Source organism: Lathyrus oleraceus, chromosome 2 (assembly GCF_024323335.1).
Source record: "Lathyrus oleraceus cultivar Zhongwan6 chromosome 2, CAAS_Psat_ZW6_1.0, whole genome shotgun sequence".
NCBI classification, from domain to species: Eukaryota; Viridiplantae; Streptophyta; class Magnoliopsida; order Fabales; family Fabaceae; genus Lathyrus; species Lathyrus oleraceus.
The window spans coordinates 147,978,406-147,999,569 of NC_066580.1; the positions used below are offsets into that span (position 1 = coordinate 147,978,406).

The 21,164-nt window shown below is 34.3% G+C and overlaps 2 protein-coding genes across 2 annotated transcripts; one reads left to right on the top strand and one right to left on the bottom strand.

Annotated features, from left to right (window-relative positions):
- Positions 1-1,887: 1,887 nt before the first annotated feature.
- LOC127118589 (uncharacterized) lies at positions 1,888-4,302 on the bottom strand. The gene is made up of 2 exons (XM_051048805.1): positions 3,505-4,302; positions 1,888-2,717 (listed from the first exon to the last, which is right to left on the bottom strand). Exons 1-2 carry the CDS (start codon positions 3,935-3,937, stop codon positions 2,227-2,229), a joined length of 924 nt encoding a protein of 307 aa, XP_050904762.1. The 5' UTR covers positions 3,938-4,302; the 3' UTR covers positions 1,888-2,226.
- An 11,980-nt stretch (positions 4,303-16,282) lies between these two features.
- LOC127118590 (uncharacterized) lies at positions 16,283-20,037 on the top strand. The gene is made up of 8 exons (XM_051048806.1): positions 16,283-16,753; positions 17,501-17,648; positions 17,764-17,914; positions 18,058-18,183; positions 18,288-18,368; positions 18,570-18,762; positions 18,840-19,110; positions 19,423-20,037. Exons 1-8 carry the CDS (start codon positions 16,544-16,546, stop codon positions 19,689-19,691), a joined length of 1,449 nt encoding a protein of 482 aa, XP_050904763.1. The 5' UTR covers positions 16,283-16,543; the 3' UTR covers positions 19,692-20,037.
- Positions 20,038-21,164: the final 1,127 nt, after the last annotated feature.

Genomic DNA, 21,164 nt, shown 5'->3' on the forward strand with positions numbered 1-21,164 from the left:
ATAGAAAGAAACAAGACTTAGGAGTTGACTGAGCTTCCAAAGGACAAGAAATCTATTAGTGTCAGATGGTTTACAAGGTGAAACTAAATCCAGATGGATCAATTGGCAAACACAAAGCAAGGCTAGTAGCTAGAGGATTTCTATAGAAATCTGGACTAGATTACTTTGAGATGTTTGCTCTTGTAGCTAGACATGAAACAATCAGAGTGGTGATTGTTATAGTTGCTAACAAAAATTGGCCTCTGATGCATTTAGATGTAAAATATGTATTTTTGAATGGTCCTTTACAAGAGGAAGTTTATGTATCACAATCTTCTGGATTTGATAAAAGGAATCAAGAAGGGATGGTGTACAAGTTGCATAAAACCTTGTATGAACTGAAACAATCTCCTAGAGCTTGGAATCTGAAAATTGATTCATTTTTCAAACTTCAAAGATTCATGAAATGTGAGATTGAGTATGGTGTTTGTGTTCAGCATACATCTGATAGTAATATGATTCGTATGTGTCTCTATGTTGATGACATGTTGCTAACAGAGAGTTGTTCAGGTGAGATAGCTAAGTTCAAGAAGGTGTTGATGAATGAGTTTGAGATGATTGATCTAGGAAATATGACATATTTTATCGGGATGGAGATTATATACTCTAATAAGGGTATAATCTTGCATTAGCTGAAGTATGAGCTTGAGCTTTTGAGGCGATTTGAGCTAACAAATTGCAAGTCTGCAATCACATCTGTTTAAACAAATCACAAGTTGGATTCTAATGTTGAGGATGATGATGTAAATGCTACAACTTTTAAATAGTTGGTAGGTTCGTTGAGATATCTCTGTAATATCATACCTAATATTTGTTATGCAATTGGAATGGTGAGTAGGTTTATAAACAAATCAAAGTGGTCACATTACCAAGTTGTTGTTAGGATATTGAGGTATGTTAAGGGGACTCTGAAGTATGGAATTTTTTCCCTTCTAATGCTAAATATGATTCAGAGCTGATATGTTATTCAGACTCTGATTGGTGTGGAGACAGAGTTGACAGAAGATGTACTTCTGGATATTTTTTCAAATATATGGGAGGTTTCATTTCTTGGTGCTCCAAGAAGAAACCAGTGGTTGCATTGTCAACCTGTGAAGTTGATTACATTGCAGGTGCTTTGACTTATTGTCAAGTTGTTTGGATTCTGAACTTGCTGCAGGATCTGAAGATCAAAGTGAGTAAGTCTATGAAGTTGATGATTTATAACAAATCAGCTATAAGCCTTATCAAGAATCCAGTGTTGCATGGAAGAAGCAAGCATATTGACACGAAGTTTCATTTTCTAAGGAATCAAGTTCAGAATGGAGTGCTTGAATTTGCTAATTGTAGTACTCAAAAGCAGCTGGCAGATATGCTAACCAAAGATATCAAGACTGAACACTTTATCAAATTGAGGGATGAAATTGACGTTGTAGATTTTGAGTAACTGGGTATGAATTAAGGGATGATGTTAGATGTAATTTTATTTTCTGCTTAGTATAACATTTTAGCTTAGCCTACATGGTATGCTAAGTTTGTGTATTTAAACAACTTTATAATTGATTTCATTTTGACAACCAATAACAGGACTTCAATCTTCTGTTAAAAGTTAGTTACGTCTCTCTTCTCTCTCTTCCATCTTCATCATCTTCATCTTCTTCCTCTTATGCATTAACAGTTGAGACCTTATTCTATGATTTTATGGGCCACTAGTTGTGATCGACGAATAACATAAAAGCAAAACCTAAGCAATAAAGCATATGCATATACAGACAATTGCAACAAGTACTGCAAAAATTAGAAGACAAGGCGATGATGGGGCACCATGTATCCCAAGTGGAGGGGACATTCACATATTACACATAAAAATATCGAATGAGAAAACATTTCTATAAGCCACGATTTTAAGTTCAATAGGACTATGTTTTCTTCCTCCTCTGATTGATGGAAAGATGAATGCAGTGTCAAAGAAAAACACTACTGGACCTAGAATTTACTTAGGATATACTAGAACATGACTTACCACAAAGTAACAAGTACTATTAGACTTATAAAAGGCATAATTAGTAAAAAGTAAAATACAGAAACATGTCCCTTGCATGACTGGTTGAGATCAAACGGCGAAAATCAGTTACTGCGTTGAATCCGAATCCGAATCCGGTCATATCTGATTTGCAGCACCAATGGTAACACTGCTTAATTGCTTGTTTAGAAAAGAGGATCAGTTGCAATAGAAATAGCAGGATCTCCAATACCAGAAGGAAAATCAAATCCTGACATTAAGTTATCACCAAACATTACAGCACCAGCTGCCAATGCTCCAGCACCAGCTCCCATTGCAAATCCTGGAGGTCCCCTCTGCCTAGGAGCTGTCCCTGATGATGATGGCATATTAAAATAACTTGGTGCCAACCCATCATTACTTTGATGAAAAGTGGGAACGTAACCGAAATTTGACGGTGGAGGTGGTGGCGGTGGTTGATAACTTGGTCCAGCTCCTGCAGGGTAGGTTGGTCCACCCACATAAGGGTTAGAGTAGTTTGTGGGAAATGGCATTGGATGTGAGTAGGGTTCATTAGTCTGTGCTTGTTTAAATGGTCCATTGAATGAAACTGGATCCATTTGTTGGTGATATCTTTGTCCATTCCCACCCTTATTACTACCATTATCTGAGAGCAATATTCCTCCTCCCTCATTACCTGCATCACAAACATAAATGCCTCAAATAACTTTCATATTCTTTGAAAACTAAAAGCGTATCATATATTTTCGATAAACAGTTTAATTAAGCGCGTAGTTTTAAATTGCGGACTGCAAACGCAATTGCGGCCGCAATATTACTGATGCAGTAGTCTCTGCAACCGTAATTGTGGTGTGATTTGAACTCACGCATCAGACAACTTCACCCAAGTTTGGTCAAGTATTTTTTGTCAAAACTCAAAATTTAGAACCTTAAAACTCAACTTCTGAAAAATATTCGCACATTAAGTGTTTTTCAACGGCGTACTTCAAACCCCTCTCAATCAAAAATCGCAATGACCGCAATTGCTTCCGCAATTTAAAACCATAATTAAGCGTTTATAGTATAAGCTTTAATCATGTAAGTGCTTATTGACCCATTTAAATTGAGTTGGCATAAGTACTTGTGGACTTTCTCAGAAAATTCGTGGAAGGAGCCTAATGTTCATAAACTTTTCAATATATTTCTATAGAAAATAAGCTAAATTGTTTGCATATAGCTATAAGCTGTCTCCATAAGCAATTATGTAGAGATTATGAAAATAAGCTTTAAAAGAACTTATAATCACGTTTTAACCTCTCTTAAACAAAGTAGATAAACTAAAAAAACTAAATCCAAAAAAATCTTTAAACTTCAATCAAAGTTTTCAACTTTTGCACTAAACAATTGAACCCATAAGAGTATATTGAAACAAAACCTCATTCACATAAGAGAAACAAAACAAAAAGAAAGCATTGTTACTACACCTGAGTGAGAATTTGATTCTTCTTTGTCTTGAGAAACACGAACCGAAACATCAACAAACCCTCTTGGTTTCTTAGACTTGTTCTTTCTCAACTGATAGCTTCCAATTTCTTCATTCTGCGTGTCTTTTGCAAGAAACTCTTTGAGAAGAACAGTGGCTGAACCATGAAGTTTCTCTGAGAAGAAAAAAGGGTCTCTGCTATAAACTTGAACATTCAATGCAAGATCTTGAAAACCCGGGTCTGAATTATCAACTGGAACAGAAAACTTGGTTCTCCAAAGAGGGTTTGTGTTGGTGGAAGCATCAACTTTGGTGATGTATTTGTTGGTTGGATCAACCCAACCAACTGCGTACCATTGATGTTTCCAAAGTGAAGGTGAAGCTCTTACTCCACGAGCTGATATTATGCATATCTCGACAGAGATTTTCACCATAGATGGTGTAGAAAACAGTGGTTGGATGTTGTGTTTGTGTTAAGGAAAAAGAGAAAAAGAGAAAAAGAGAAAAAGTGCAGTGGTTCTGTTTGGTTTGATAGTGATTAGTGAGGAAAATAAAATTCTTCATAGGGTTCCTTTTGACTTTTATCAACATTTATGAGGTATCCTTTGGGTTTTGTGTGACATTTTCTTCATGTTAAGGGTGGATCACAGTGAGGCAAGAATCTGCAAACTTTTAGAAGCACATTAAAGCAATGAATTAATCGTGAGGTGCAAGAATTATAGTGAATTGTTTTAATATTAGCAAAAACAATCATCAATGTCATGTCTGCATCTTTTTGTTGTTATCCCTTCTACTGTTTGATTCTTCAATGCAAAATATGTTGCAAAATATATGGTAGAGTTTGTATTTAAAATGAAGAAAATTTACTATAAACAACAAATTTTCAATCAAACTGTGTACATGTTGATCTAGTGACCATGGTTTTCAAATTATTTCCTCTTCTGATGTGTTGAATTTTAATTTCTCGTTTCAAATTATTTATTGGATAAATATTGTGATTGCGGGTGAACCTTCCATAATAGTGTGACATCGGGTGGGTTACGATTTTTTATCCACCCCTAGAATATGCACACATCTAATCAGCTAAGGAAAGCTTATGCAATTTTACTCTTAAGCAAGTCACATGTTGTTTTTGTTTTAAATATTGTAAGAGTTTATAAAACTTCAATATACATAACTTATTGCTTAAGAGAAATAGAATGATAATGAGTTTTTTGGATTATAGATGTATCTAATGGACTTTAATTTTAAAAGTTTTAACTAATTAATTAGTTTAGAAACATATTAATGTAATTTATTAAATATTAATTAATTTAAAAATATATTAATTAATAGTTATCTTAGTCACCCTTGCCACATAATTAAAAAATATTTTTTTATCCTAGTCATCCAAAGACTATTAAAATCAAATTTGTAATAGGGGATCAATGGTTTAAAATGCTCAAATTAAAGAGATTAAAAATGCATTTAATTCTTTTTATTATTAGAGTAGATACATGAGAGAGGGATTAACTACCTTTAAATTTTGGTACCTTTGACACCTTTCTCTCTATTTCTCTCTAAACCAACTCATTATTTATTTTTAACATAACCGCCTTTTTCAATTTAAATTCTAAAATAACCTATTTTTCAAATTAATTACGAAAATAATCACCTTTCATTACTGAATTGACGCATCTAATTGTTAATCAAAGGAGGCGCCCTAACCATTGGTGCATACATTGTATCATGCATGTGAAGGCGCCACGTGCAATGGCGCATGCATGTGAAGGCGCCACATGTATTCGCGCATGCATGTAGGCATGTGAATGTATGCTACATGCATTAGCGCATGCATGTAGCCATGTGTGTGTGCACCTAAGGTAATGACACATGCATGTGTGCACTGATCTATAGATACACGACATTTCTCCCATAATTTTTCACATAACTTCTTACCCTCCTTCCATTTTCCTCCAATCTCCTTCAATTTTCTTTTCTTTAAAATGTCTGAATATTCATATATTCACAAGAGAAATGTCGATTTAATCTTTTCAGCATTGCAACCTCCGATAAAGATTCAACTTTGGAATATATAAATGTTTGAACATCTTAATAGGACCTTGAACCGTTGGTTAGATAGAGAAATTATAGAGGGTGAAAGGATCAGAAGAGTTCAATGGCTTGAGTCCACATTCAACCAAAATGGAGAAGTTCGTTTATGGGTGGATATTAAGACTGACAAAGACGTTCACAGGAGGATGTATATTATGTACAAATTTGTTTTGATGGTTGTAATCACATATTTATGTTGTTGTAATTGCATAGTTATGTTGTTTATGTATTGTATTTGTTAGTGATGGTATTTTATTTGTTGTAGTTTGTTGTTTTGTTGTTTATGTGTTGCTTATGTGTTGTATTTGTTTGTGATGGTATTTCCTCACAAAGTTATCATATGAAATGAATGTTGTTTTTAATATAAAGCAAAAGAGTTACAATTAAAATTATCTTATTGTTTTTGTTCCAACACTGAGATAGTTAGTATGATTATGACCGGGCTAACGACATGAACTACATAATATAACCATTTTGTTCGTCGTATCCATTTCGGTCCGAATACAGGTGTTGTTTTGGCGGCCCTTTTTCTTTATTCCTATTATTTCATTGTGCCAGATAACGTCCCCTTGATATGCAGAACAATAATCCTCTTTTGCTACCACTAAAAAGCTAATTTTATAAACATTGCAAATGCTTATGACTTTGTAAATGTTAGATCGTAAGTAGGATGGATTTCATCAAACCTTTGAACATACTGATATGACATGGGAGCAGGACATACGAAAGGCTTGGAATTTTCCACAATCGCATCAATCTCTATCTAGTTCCACTCGATAGTGTTCCCTCGGCATGCCTTCATTGTGATTCATGGACTCGACAACATTGTATCAACCTTTAGTATGATCAAACACCATTACCACATGTATGTTAGCTTTGACAACTTCCTCTTTAGTGAATTTCATTGAAGCATCACTGAACAACTTCCCGGATTGTAACACTGAACTCCATTTGGAACGTCTGGTCTCAAATAATGACCCTAGCCTGAAATAGGTTGCTTGCACTAAAGCGGTTATAGATAGGTTTTAGATGCCTTTGAAGATAAAGTTTATTGATTCCACAAGATTTGTTGTCATGTGACCCCAACGTTGACCGTTGTTGTATGCCCTAGTCCAGTTCTCCAATGGAATATTATCGACCCACCTTACTGCATATGCGTTTGACAATCTGATGTCTTCGCGGTAGTGTTTGAAAGAAGGTTTTGTTAATGCGTACCCTGCGTTGACAACCTTCTTCTGCAACGTTTTGTCTTTGATCTCCCACATAAAATTTTGAGTAATATGTCTAATGCAGTAGACATGCGTCGACGGAGGATCTTGCAAGTCATTATCAATATTTTTTAGGCACTCACTATTGAAGGGTATCGGTCTGAGATCAAACATAAGTTAGGCTGAGGAGCAACGTGCAATCGGAGATTTTTTAGGAAAAAACTCCATCCCCCAGCAGTCTCCCTTTCAACTAGGGAAAAGGCGATTGGAAAATGTTGATGTTGGCAGCTTGTGCCACTACCATCAGTAGCATTCCTTTGTATTTCCCGTACAACTATGTACCATCAATTTGTATAATAGATTTACAAAAAGTAAAATCTTCGATGCATGATTGATACGCCCAGAAGAGTCAGTGGAATATTCCATTACCAATAGCACAAGTCCCGTCTGTGGTATACGCCGACAACGTTTCCAAATTGACAACAGTCCCTGGAGCATAATATTTAAGAGCCACCAAGTATTTTGGAAGTTGTTTATATGACTCCTCCCAATTGACAAACACTTTTTCAACTGCCTTAGTCCTACCTATCCATGCCTTCATGTCTGATGGAGTATAGTTGTATTGTGTTACAATATGCGAGATTATTGTACTCACCCAAACTCAAAATTAGGAATCAAACCATAACCACCAACAAGCATATGCAGCCACCACAACAGTCTATAGCACAGATGATTCATACGATTCAGCATCATGCCATCGTAGTCCCCCACCAATGAATACCTAAATATCTCATCGCCACAACATCCAACCATTGTTTGACTTTAGTACACCACGGGAACCATTACTTCATTTCCAAAATGATTAAATGCCTCAATTCAGGCAACCATACCGTCCACAATCCACCCAACTAGAACGACCCAACTACGACAACATGGACATCGAACTCAATTACGGAAGCACCGTTGGCGACAACCCCCAAACTATTGGGGAGAAATGATGACAAATCTATCAAATACCGTTGGACATTCCACCAGAACTTCACACCAGCCACCATTGCACCATGTCAGCACTCAAAGACCTCAAACACCTTAGGAAAATCGTGGGAGACCTCGAAGACAGGCTAACGCATCTGGATGTGGAATATGTGGCGTTTTAATCGGACGAGTCATTGATTTTCTTGTCAATTGTTATGTATTTTAACTTTATATTCTAATATTTTTTTCATTTAAGTATTTACTTTAATTATTTATAAATATAAAATATGAAATAAAAAAAATGCATAGTGCATGTGCCACATGCATTGGCGCATACATTGATGTAGTGTATGCATGCGCCAATGCATGTGGCTTCAAGGCATGCATGCACCCATCTCTATGGCGCCTATGCTCATTTGCATTGCATGCATGCGCCAATGGCTAGGGCACCTCTTTTGATTAGCAATTAGATGCGTTTGTTCAACTGACGCATAAGTAATGAAATGTGGTTATTTTCGTAATTAATTTGAAAAATAGATTATTTTAGAATTTAAATTGAAAAAGGTAATTATTAAAAAAAAAATGACCAACTCATCTCTCTTTAAAATTAATATATTTTAAAAATTTATTTATCAATTATTTGCATCAAAGTCACAAAGGTACTGGTATAGTAAATCCCAAATACAGGTGGTTTGTGGTTTGTTTAAATATTTGTGTAAATTATTTTATAAAACAATATAAAAAGTGTCTTGTTATTATTAGATAATACTCCCTCCGTCTCATATTATAAGCAAATTTCACCTTTCTAGATTCATTAAATAACTAATGTATTTAATCTATATATAGACTAGATACATTAATTATTTAATGAATCTAAAAAGATGAAATTTGCTTATAATATGGGACAGAGAGAGTATTAATCTTGATAATTGATAACATCAAACTTAAATTGATTGGATCAGATATAGTTGTTTATTGAAATCACCATCAAAGTAAAATAACTTTAAATTATTTAGATATTGTTTAAATGCATTGTGGCAATTTAATCTCAAACAAATAACTAAAGCAATCAAAATAATCTCAGACAAATAACTTAAGCAATCAAAATAAGTTCTTTTTATTAAAGATGCTTTTGTTATCTTATCTAAACTAGCAAAATACTTAAGCAGTTGTACAAGTTAATTTGTTTAAATATATATACATATATATATATATATATATATATATATATATAAAAGAAAAATGGATTTAGTTTGAAAGAAAAAGTGAGAATGAAAAGAGAGGGGAAATAAAAATTTAAAAAAATATATATCAAATAACAAATTGATATGTGGCAACTTTTAATTGAAGTCATGGAAAAATTATATTTTAATTATTTTAATTTTTTTGTAAGTGAAAATAATTTTGAAGTGGAGGACAAAATAGATAGTTTGCGAGTATGTTATATTAATAGATATATACTTGATGTCAATTTTATAAGTGTGGATAACTGCTCTGTCATTTGGCTATAATAACTATTTAACAATTAAACTTTTAAGTTTAGTCTTCATGTATTATCACACGAAAGAAAATGTGGGAAAAAAAGTCTGGCGAGAGGAAAAATTGATTATATACGAATTGGTTTCATAAATTGATTTTATTTACAAGTAGATTGAATATAAAATATTTTATATTTGAATTTATTTATGTAAAAAATGAATAATTTTTTTTACTCACCAAAAAGTATAATAATAGTTTAGAGAGATATTAGAGTTTGACATAATTGATTCTTAGATAATTGATTAAAATCGACTTTTAAAGTCAGGGGTGTCATTCTATATAAATTTTTTCATGTTCTATCTCTAATCAATTTAAAATTTGAGATTTTTTCAATAAGAGATAGCCCGCTTACGTAGGGAGTGAGGGACTTTGTGTGTTTTTCTCTAGAATTTAAGGATGATCTCTTAATTATGGGATTCAAGTATTTATATGAGAGTCGTTGGACTTTGGGTAGAAAACCAAGAGGTGGTTTCTCTCATTCCATGATCATAAATATGGGAAGGGTTGAAAACTCATATCCCTAAATTGCAGGGAAAAGGTTTTCATTTGACTGATATTACTTGGACATCTCATAATCCATGTTTGACAAGAGAAATGGATCAGGTTTCCAAGCCCAGCTTCAGGATGACTAAGCTCAATCGAGCGGCCATGCCCAATCAAGCGATTAAGTCCAACATTGACGCACTTAGCTCATTTTTACCATAAGTGGTCATTTATGGTCCAATAATATTATCTCAGTATGCAGTTCCTCAAGCACGAAGCCTTTAGAATGGGCGAAGTGATTTAATTTTGGTAAAAGATAATTTATTTATGAGCGAGACTTAGATAGTCGAGTCCCTTAGGTGGAACTTCGTAAAAGAGACCTCAGACGAGACTTAAATAGTCAAGCCCTTTAGACCAGACTCCATAGGGGGAGTTTGTAAACTCTTAGGCCCTTACATTCCTACTACATGTTTCATTATCTTGTTAGAGGGGATCTGTAACATCGTCCTTCAGAACCTTATTAATGAAAATGATTATTACCTTGTGGCGGTTTGCCTTATTTCGTTTAGATTTTTTTCTTTGATAATTAATTTTTAGGTGTATTTATCTATGTCGCCTTGCTTGAGTAGGTTTTCTTCGTGGGGTGACACCTTCGAGCCTTTCTTGGGGCAAGTCATGCAAGTGTTACTTGGGGCGAGTCCCTTAAGCCTTGTTGGAATGCATTCAACATTTTAGGAGCTTGTACTCTTGTTCATTATTCATATTCCACTATTTTCATTTTTAATTAGTTTCGAGGCGTACTGCTTTATGTTGCCCTATCTGAATAGATTTCCCTAATGGGGAGAGTCCCTTAAGTCTAGTGTGAGGTGACTACCTCAAGCGTTACATGTGGGCAAGTTCAATTTTGTTTTTTTATTGTGTATGTTATTTGTATTCTCGCCCTTTGTAGGCTTGTTTGCAACCATGCCCTTCAGGGCTTTTCTTTAATGAATATGTTCATGACTTTGGTGGTTTGTTTATGAAATCTTAACTTTGTGGATTTTCTATTATTCATAGTATTACGTTAAATAGGTAGCCTATTGAGGCGTTGATGATCCTTTTATGAAGGTCCAACAATGTATAACATGATAAGGCAGTGTTAGTTGAGTTTTTCGGCAAGGGTTAAAAAACCCAGCACAAGTTACGGATTGAGAAAAGTTAAGGGCAACTAGACATTTGCTGACACATATATTGTCGAAGTCTCAAGGGTGGAGAAAATTGAGACTTAGTATTTTTTCAGGGAAAATGAACGTTTTTGAAGACATTTCAACGATGGTATTTTCGGCAGCAAAGAGGAAGCGCGTCGAATCAACAGTTATTTGGGCACGAGAGACGTTTGTTTTAAAATGAGTAACTACTTCTCAGTCTCATCCTGAAGGACACGTGGAAAGAAGTCAGAAGCAAAGTGCATGCAAGAGTGTACGTGACGAAGGCTGAAGAAGTGAACGTTAGGTAGCAGTTATTTGATTCATGATTCATTTGTTCTATGCATGGATAAACTTTCTCATTTGATTCATGATGTTGTGGATTTTGGGACTTGACATTGTTTAAAGATTGGTAACACAAACCCTGACATCTCCCATCTCATATTTGTTAATGATTTTATCCTCTTTGGTGTAGCCATTGAAGCTCAAATTCAAGTGTTCATGAATACCCTGTCAAAAATTTGTGACTCCTTTGGACAAAAGATTAATATTGATAAATAAAGTATCATGTTTTCTAGAAATGGTTCCCTATCTACTAGAAGGTTGTTTATTGCTCAATCCAGTTTTAAAGAGACTTCTACTTTTGGCACCTACCTTGGGGTGCCTATCAACGAAAACAATCCCAAAATCCAAGACTTTGGTTACCTCTTGAATAAAGTTCAATCTAAGCTCTTTAACTGGAAGAGCAACCAACTTTCCTTCGCGGGGCAGAATTACGTTGCCTAAAGAGGTGATCAAAGCATTACCAACTTACTCCATGATGGCAATGGCCATTCCTAAAGCCTACATCCAGAAAATTCATCAATGTCAACGTGTTTTCATTTGGGATGAACCTAATGAGCATAAACATCTTTTCTCTTTTAATTGGTACATTATATGTAAGTCCAAGAAGTAAGGCGGGTTGGCCATGCGTAATCTCAAGGTTATGAACATAGCTTGCCTCGCCAAATGATAAGTGCCAAATTATGGTGAATTTATGCATGAAAAAATGGCACTTATTAGCTTGATTCTTTGGATTCACGATTCAAAACCTCAACTTATGTGTAAATATTGTGTAGATTGATCATTTGCAACTCATTTTGTAGGTAGGTTTGCATTGGAGGAGCTTTGAACATCAAAAGAAGGAAGAAATAGATCCAACATGCAATTTTTGGAAGAATGCAAAGCTTTAGGTGAGGCTTAGTATGCTCAAAGTGCGCTTGGAATTGCTGAGGCAGGGGCTAGTGCAAAGCGCCCTTTTCCTGCGTTAAGCGCCATTTAAGGTGGTTTAATGTGTTTTTCTGGATTTGGCGTTGAGCGCCAAATTTGGGGCTTAACGCGGTCTGCAACTTTTTGTTTTTTATAAATAGGTTTCAATTGTTACTTTGTAAAATATATTACATTTTGGAGAGAGAGAGTGAGAGAGTGTGAGAGAGAGAGAGAGAGAGAGAGAGAGAGAGAGAAAGACTTAGAAAACAACAGTAGAGGGTGCTTCTTGAAGATCGAAAGCTGAGTTTGCATAAATCATTGGGTAATCACGATTGATGCATGTTCAACTTCATTCTTCTCTTTGTATCTAACTACCATGAGTAGCTAAATCCCTTTATTCTTGGAATTGGATGTAAGTTCATCGTAAAAGTATGTATTTTTGTTGATCATGGCGTTGTATACAATCTTTTTATGAATCCATATCGATGTTATCTTTGTTTTCATGTTATTCTTATGATTTGAATTGATATTGAGAAATACGGTTCAAACCTTGATCTAAGATGAACATCTATTATATTCTAAACTTTAGACATAAATTTAGGTTTAACATTCACTTGAGTATCGAGTCTTAATGCTACTGTATTGTTTAATAGGTTGAGAGATCGTCGATTCAATAATACGATTGAACTCTTGTCAGGAGTTTAGACATAAACATTGTCGGCGAGCGATACATGGTGATATTGATAAATGCTTAGATTGTGTATAATTGATTGGTAAATTATATATTCTATCGGTGGATAAAATTCAATCTTGACAAGTTCTCATCTCTCTAAAACTTTATTTATCATTCATCTATTTTATATTTTGTAGCTTTAAACCATCAAACATCTTGCAAACTTACGCTTAAAATCATAGTAAATGTTGAACGACATTGATATCACACCAGCCCCCGTGGATACGACGAAACAAATACTCACTCTTGATATCAATACTGAAATTCAACACCAAACTGGCCTAGTCTTTCAAAACCAGGTCTTCGTCAATTTGGTCGTCGCTCATGAAAACTAAATATCTTTCTAAGAGACTTGTTGTTTGTAATTTGACTGCCAAGCCTAATGACTCTTATCTTTGGAAGTCTATAGTTGGTATGGATCCCAAGCTTGTCAATATGGCTTTCTTGAAGGTTGGTGATGGCGCTATTATCAACATGTGGGAGGACGTGTGGGTCATTCAGAGAGTTATCCTTAAACAACATGTTCAACAACAAGATGTTTCTAGGTTAAACATTAATTCTTTGTCTGATCTTTTATCCACTGACGGAAACTGAAATTGGAGTCTTGTTCACAGTATTCTCCCTCAGGATATCATTGACAAGCTGTATGGTATTCCTCCTAATTTTCCTTCACATTTTGTCCATGACATTTGTTTATGGGGAGACACCAACTATAGAAAGTTCTCGGTTTCTAGTATGTGCTATCTTTTTTGCCACTATACTGTTGATAATACTCATAATCGTTGGGACTTAATTTGGAGTCTTCAAGTTCCTGAAATAATCATAATGTTCATTTGGAAAATCTTGCATAATGGTATCATCACAAATGTCTACCTCAACTGTCTTCAACTACAACGTCCTTTTTGCGATATTTGTGGTGATCAACCGGACACCATTTTGCACGCCATTCGGGACTGCTCTACTCCTAAAAGCATTTGGGCTCAATTGGTTAGTAATAATTTCAAACATCTATTCTTCTTCGTTTCTTTGGTTGAATGACTTTAGCTTAATTTGTCTTCGTCGTTCCACTTTGATGCCCCGGACTGGGCGACTTTATGGCAACGGGCTGCCATATCATTTGGACCTGGCGAAACAAAAATATCCATGACCCCCTCTTTGTCTTTCCTTATAATTTGATATTTGCAAGCATGATTTGCTCTACATAATCAGTAACTCCCTTATCCGTAGATTGTTTCCTTCGCAAAACCATTCAGTGTCGTTGCGGTGGTGCACTCATTCTTCGGGTTGGATCTGTCTTAACTCTGGCGGAGCTTGCAAAGTCAATTATGGTGCTAGCTATGGTGACCTATTTCGTGATAACTTTGGTAGATGGATTGATGGTTATCATAAATATTTTGGCAAGTGTAATAGCCTCTTGGCTGAGTTTTGGGGGGTTTATGTTGGTTTGGATTTTACCTGACAACACAATTTCAAGAATATTCTTATCTAAGTGGATAACAAGCATGTTGCTGACACCCTGACTGGTTCTAGTCCGATTTCCAGTCAAAGTTCTTCTTTAGCTAGACATATTTCTATCCTTCTTCATAAGTTTGAAGTTGTCATATTCAAACATGTTTTTAGGGAAAATAAAAAGTGTGTTGATTTATTAGTCAAGATGGACCTCCCTAGATATGGTGATGGGATTTGGTTGAATGTTCTCCCACCTGACTTAATCAGTTGTTAGATTTTGATTGTGTTGGTTTTTTTTGTTAGGTTTGTTACCTAGTTTCTCTTACTTTGGGTCTTTGGCTCTCTCTTTCTACTAAAAAAATGGTTGTAACAAATCTTAAGATATGTATGAAGAATGAATTGAATTAAATGTAAGATATAACATACATATTTTTGCTTAATAAATGGCAAAACTCTCGTTCAAAAGATTAACTTTTACCGTTTCATCTTAAAGCTCTTGATTAAAATATATATAATTGATTTATTTAATATACATTTTATTTTAATTTAAACTTAATATACAATATAATTATATTTTTCTCTCTCTCACTAATTAGGCTATTTTTTCCACTTACCCTTGTTTGATTATAATCTAGTAATTAGTTATATTAAGACATTCTAACAACACATTATTATTTGAAATCAAACTCTTATAAAATATAAGATTTTTTATATATAAGAAAGAAAAAAATTTACACGTTTATTAAGAATGATAGTTATGTGTATTTAATTTTTTTGATTTTATGTAAAAGAGATAACATAATTATTAATATATCCTTGATTAAATTGTCATCCGATAAAAATATTAAATAATTAATGCATGATAATTTTAAGATAAAGACATTAAATATATTTAGATTTATTGATATTTGTTTATATTTAAAGTCAAAAAATTTAAACTTTTTTTCTTATAAATAAGGTCTAAAGAAATACATGTATTGTTGATATAATAATACTGATTAGATAAATTCATCTTAGACTTAGGTATTCTAAGCTCGGGTTTCACTTTCAATCCATCTAGTCTAAAAGTATCATACATACGAGACAATGTCCATTATTGTCACATTCTAGTAGTCCCACAATATACAAAATAACATCTAACAACTACGCTAAAAAAAACTACCATACTTAAAAAAAAAATTTATACAAATATCTTTTTAACAATAATATTATTCACACAAATATTATTTTAATGATAACACTGGTTTCTTAACATCCAGTTTGAACTCATCATTCTTCTTTAATTGTCTTCAAAATCCTATCACGTGTTTGAATCAATATTGAATCAAGAAATTTTTACTCGTCTCTCTAATACTTAGTGTTTTTTTTATATGTTTCTTGCAGTTTTAATTTGTTAAGGGGGTGTTTTTAAGATTTTTGCTCTTTTTTGAGTGCTTTCATACTAGATTTTTGTTTGTTTGTTATTTTGTTGTATTCATATATCTTATTCATTTATGTCTATCATCTAGAGTAATCATCCTTATCTTAATATAATATTTTGCCAATAAAAAACTACAAATCCAACCCTAAGAACTATGGAAAAGAAGATAGAAACATAAAAAGCTCTCCTAGAACAACTCTTCACACCAACAAACCCTACTCATATATTCCTAACTTAAAATTGAAGCAAATAATCAAAATCAACAATCTTATCAAACTTGACCCATAATAGCTCTATCCAAACAATTTCAAATTGACCTATCTTATATAAAAAGCTTGGTTAAGATCTACACAAAACACATGGGCCCAAGCCCGAAAAACAAGCTTGGCATGACGTCAGCATGTTACAGGTTGTAAATTACAAAAGAACAACAACAATAGTGTCTTTATTAAATCACTTCACAACATTTTCATACACACTTCAGATTTTTCTTCGTTTCAACTAATTTCCTTCTCTTTGATTCTCTTTTTCTTTTTTATTTATTTTTATTTCTTTTTAATTTCATTTTCATATTCTCCCTCTAAAAAATTTGAAAAGTTAGATCCAATTTTTGAAAACTAGAATTGAATTTTTTTTAGGGTTTGTGTTAAGTACAAATTTGAGCGGTGGCTCCTTCGCCCTGTGTTCGGGGAGGAGTTGGCCGAGAAATGGAAGGTGGTGGGAGGAGAATTACTGTGAGTCCGAGACCCTGCTGTGGCCGTCGTGTGGTGGCGAAAAAGAAGCAGGGTCGTGGTGGTGCTGGTGATGGGTTTATCAACAGTGTTAGGAAGCTTCAGAGACGTGAAATTTGTACCAAAAGTATTCGGGGTTTTAGTATCACTGATGCTCAAGAAAGGTTCCGCAATATTCGATTGCAGGTTCCATTTCTTCAACTCAAATTTGTGTTTTTTTTCTCAAAGTTTATTTTCGAATTTTTTTGTGTGGTTATTTTTCCTTAATCTATTGTGAGTTTTTTTTTTTGTTTAAATCAATTTCATATGCATGATGAAGTAACAAAATCAGTGGAATTTAGATTAATATTTGTTATTGTCATTGTCATAAAATGGAACATTTTGCTTAGGGTTTGACTGTTTAGTGTGGAGACGTCATATTTGTGATAAAGCTTTTTTAGGATGCTCTAGCAAAATTTGAATTATGAATTCTTTTCCTTATAGAGGGTTTTGTGTTAAGATTGTATGGGTGATGATTGATTTATAGATTAACTGTATATGATGATATTTTTATATGTTGAAGACTAATCTGAATCTGCTACATGCTTGTGCCTTGATATAATTTAGCAATTGGTTTTAATGTAAGGAAGAGAATAATTATGGTTGCGGGTTTCCTGCCTCCGTAACAATGGGAAGGGGGAAAACGTTAAAAATATTTAATTGATTGAATCATGGTTGGAAAGAGGCATTAAAACGCCAATGATACTTGTGGTCTAGGCGTGTCCGGCACGTGTTAACGCAGACATCCACACAAATCATTCAGTGGTTGTTATTTTGTTTTGTAGCATATTCCTCATAGGTGTAATGCGACATTTGAAATCCTGCTATGATGAGATGTGTACTTTGCTTTACTGTGCTCATTTCCCCCACTTATGGATATGGATATATTTATAGGAAGAATATGATACGTATGATCCAAAAGGCCCTTCTTCCGTCGTATTGCCATTTTTTAGAAAGAGGTCAAAGATTATCGAAATTGTAGCGGCCCAGGACATTGTTTTTGCCCTTGCACAATCTGGCGTGTGTGCAGCATTTAACCGAGGTAGTACTAAAACCTTGTTATCGGCATTTATATTATGTATTTTAATAAATTGTGATGTTTTATCAGAATATTATGTTCAATGATATATGTTACATGTTTCCATTGTTTGCTGCAGAGACCAATGAAAGGATATGCTTCTTGAATGTCAGTCCCGATGAAGTGATAAGAAGTTTGTTTTATAACAAAAACAACGACTCACTTATCACAGTTTCTGTCTATGCTTCAGACAGTTACAGTTCTTTGAAATGCAGAAGCACCAGAACTGAGTAAGTATACCTCTAATTTTTTATCACCTCCTACTGTTATTTTCCAACCTCAACAATAGAGAGACAGATAAGAGCTGTAGATTGCAAGAATTGCCTGACGCCTGTCCAATTTTGTGTTCTATGCTAAAATATCTGTTTTCCAGATATATAAGGAGGGTTCAACCAGATGCTGGGTTTGCTCTTTTCGAATCCGAGTCTTTGAAATGGCCAGGTTTTGTAGAGTTTGATGATGTCAATGGGAAGGTACTGACATACTCTGCACAGGATAGGTAAGTATTTTTGTATTCTGATATTTATATGTAATTTTAATAATATTATATTTCAAAATTATTGACGTGGATATACTGATAGCTCTCTTTTTTTCCCTCTGTAGCATATACAAGGTGTTTGACCTGAAAAACTATACATTGTTATACTCCGTTGCAGATAAAAATGTGCAAGAGATTAAGATCAGGTAATTATATTTGTGTTTGTGAAATTTACTTTCCAATCTACAAGCAACTACCTTGCATAGTTGTGTTTTTTTGGTAATTCACAATTTTTGTTAAGAATATAACATCATGTTTTAGTGTAATTGATAGCTTTATTTTATACTTTATTTGTTGTTAATTTATATGGCCTTATACAACTTTTCTCTTTTTCATTTTTTTCTCAGCCCGGGGATCATGTTGTTGATTTATTCTAAAACAAGCAGTCATGTCCCACTAAAAATCCTCTCAATAGAAGATGGTACTGTTTTGAAGTCATTCAACCATCTGATTCATCGGAATAGTAAGGTGGACTTTATTGAACAGTTCAATGAAAAACTTCTCGTCAAGCAAGAAAATGAAAACCTCCAAATCCTAGATGTAAGTAATGCTCCCAATTATTCATGGGTTACATACATTGTTCAACAGCCATGTATCTTACTTTTAATTACCTTTAGGTTCGTACTTTTGAGCTTAAAGAAGTAAGCAAAACGGAATTTATGACGCCATCTGCATTTATATTCTTATACGAGAACCAACTATTCCTGACGTTTCGAAATAGAACTGTGGCTGTGTGGAATTTCCGTGGAGAACTTGTAACTTCTTTCGAGGATCACCTTCTGTGGCATCCTGACTGCAATACAAACAACATTTATATAACCAGTGACCAGGATCTTATCATATCATACTGCAAGGCTGATTCAGATGAGTCATTGTCCGAAGGAAATGGTACTTTTTTCTTTTGTATCCCTCCTCTGCCCAGCTGCTACCTTTTCCCAATTATTTATAGTTTTGTTTGCTCTTACTTTCTTATGCACTTTGTGCGAATGGTGGTACGGTGGGATCAATATTTGATAAGGCGCTTGCATATCTATGGAAATATCTTGAGAGTATTTTAGTTAATCTCGAAAGATTAGTTTCTTACCTTATAATCTTAGAGCATCTTATGATTTTTTCTTGTGTTTGTGATCAATTTATTATATGGTTTGTTTTAAAAAAGCATGTATCAAATTACTAACAACTTCTGCCTTTTTAATGCAGCGGGATCTATCAATGTCAGCAACATTTTAACCGGTAAATGTCTTGCAAAGATAAGAGCAAGTAATAGCTTTCCCATTACAAAGGAATGCAACTGCAGTGACGATTGCCCGGGTGGTGGTTGTAATTCAAAGAAGCGAAAACAGGCCTCCAGAATAAGGAGCACAGTCACAGAAGCCTTGGAAGACATTACTGCTCTTTTCTACGATGAAGACCGCAACGAGATCTATACAGGCAACAGACATGGTCTGGTTCATGTCTGGTCTAACTAATGTATCATTGAATATGTTCTGACTTGGCCATTTCTTATTGGCCTGTCTCCGTAGTTGTTGTGATTATCCTGTCTGACTTCGCCATTTCTAATTGGCTTGTCTATGTGGTTGTTGTGATTATCCTGTCCTCACCCCTCCCCTACTACGAGAACTTCTGGTGGAGCTGTAACATTATGCGATCTTGTATCATATTGTTTTTTTACTTGTCACCTGCATCTTAGGCATGTTTAATATCAGTAGGTGGCAACAAACATGTATGAAGTGATACTGTATGCTGGTAACTTACAATATGTATGTTTATGTTGTAACATAATATATATCAAATATGGGGGAGTATTGTTCGCCACCCGGTTGTTTCTTTGCCATACAGTGGAGTGATCTGTGTGCGCTTTCACATGGATTTCTAGTGCATTTGTAGGCTACAGTAGTGTGATCATAGCTTTACGATTTTCCTAGTGCTGCTACTTCAATCCTCTTTTGCTTTCCATATTCTTAACTTTTTTCGAATTCTTGTTTACTATCAGATGCCAAGCCTTAATAAAGAGAAAAGGTGAACTGTTCTAAAATGATTTTGTTTTCAAAATGTGATTTTTTTCCAGTTATGGCAACTGATAGTTTTTGCAGTGTAAATCACATGACCACATAATTAACTAAAACCGAGATTTAAGATGAAAATGTCATAGAAACTGAATTTCATTAAGTTTATCAGCACACGGAACCATTCATCATAAAACTAGAATTTTACTGAATCCATATACATATTTGAAAGCTTACCCCATCACCAGTTTAAAATTATTAAGGAATGGGATAACTTCTTCATAGAAAAGAGTTCTTAAAGCTTATGACTATTTTAGGTACTATGATTCCATCTATAATAGTGGTAAGATCAAAATGGATAAACAAAATGAAATAGTGAAGAATTTAAGAATTCTGGAAATGTATTACAACAGTGAAGAATTTAAGAATTCTGGAAATGTATTACAACTGTAATAAAAGTTAGAGTTCAAATGAGATCTAATCGAAGAATACTCGGATGAAATATTAGAAAATAAATGCTAAAATGATAGCTAAGCTCTTCGAGAGGCTTAATCTCTTCTAGGATGGTAATCATTTAATTCATGCCTAACCTCCACTGAATATCTCTTCTCTATTTAATAATCTGATCCACTTTCTCTCTCTGCCACCTGTCACACATCATGTGCTGACCTTCAAGTTAGTACAAGAGAATTATTCCCTATAACCAGGCGTCTAAGAGAATTATTTCCTGCAGTCAGGTACCCATGCATTCTCTTATACATTTTTTTCGTATCTAACAACCCCTCAAAACCCTCATTGACCTCAAGGAGAAATTATGGAAATTCAGTCCTCATTTTTTCTTCTATCTCCCTAGAGTTCTCAAACTTTAACATCCCTTTCCACTTCATTAGCACTTCTACCATCCATTGAGAATTTCATCTGGTGCATAGGGTACTC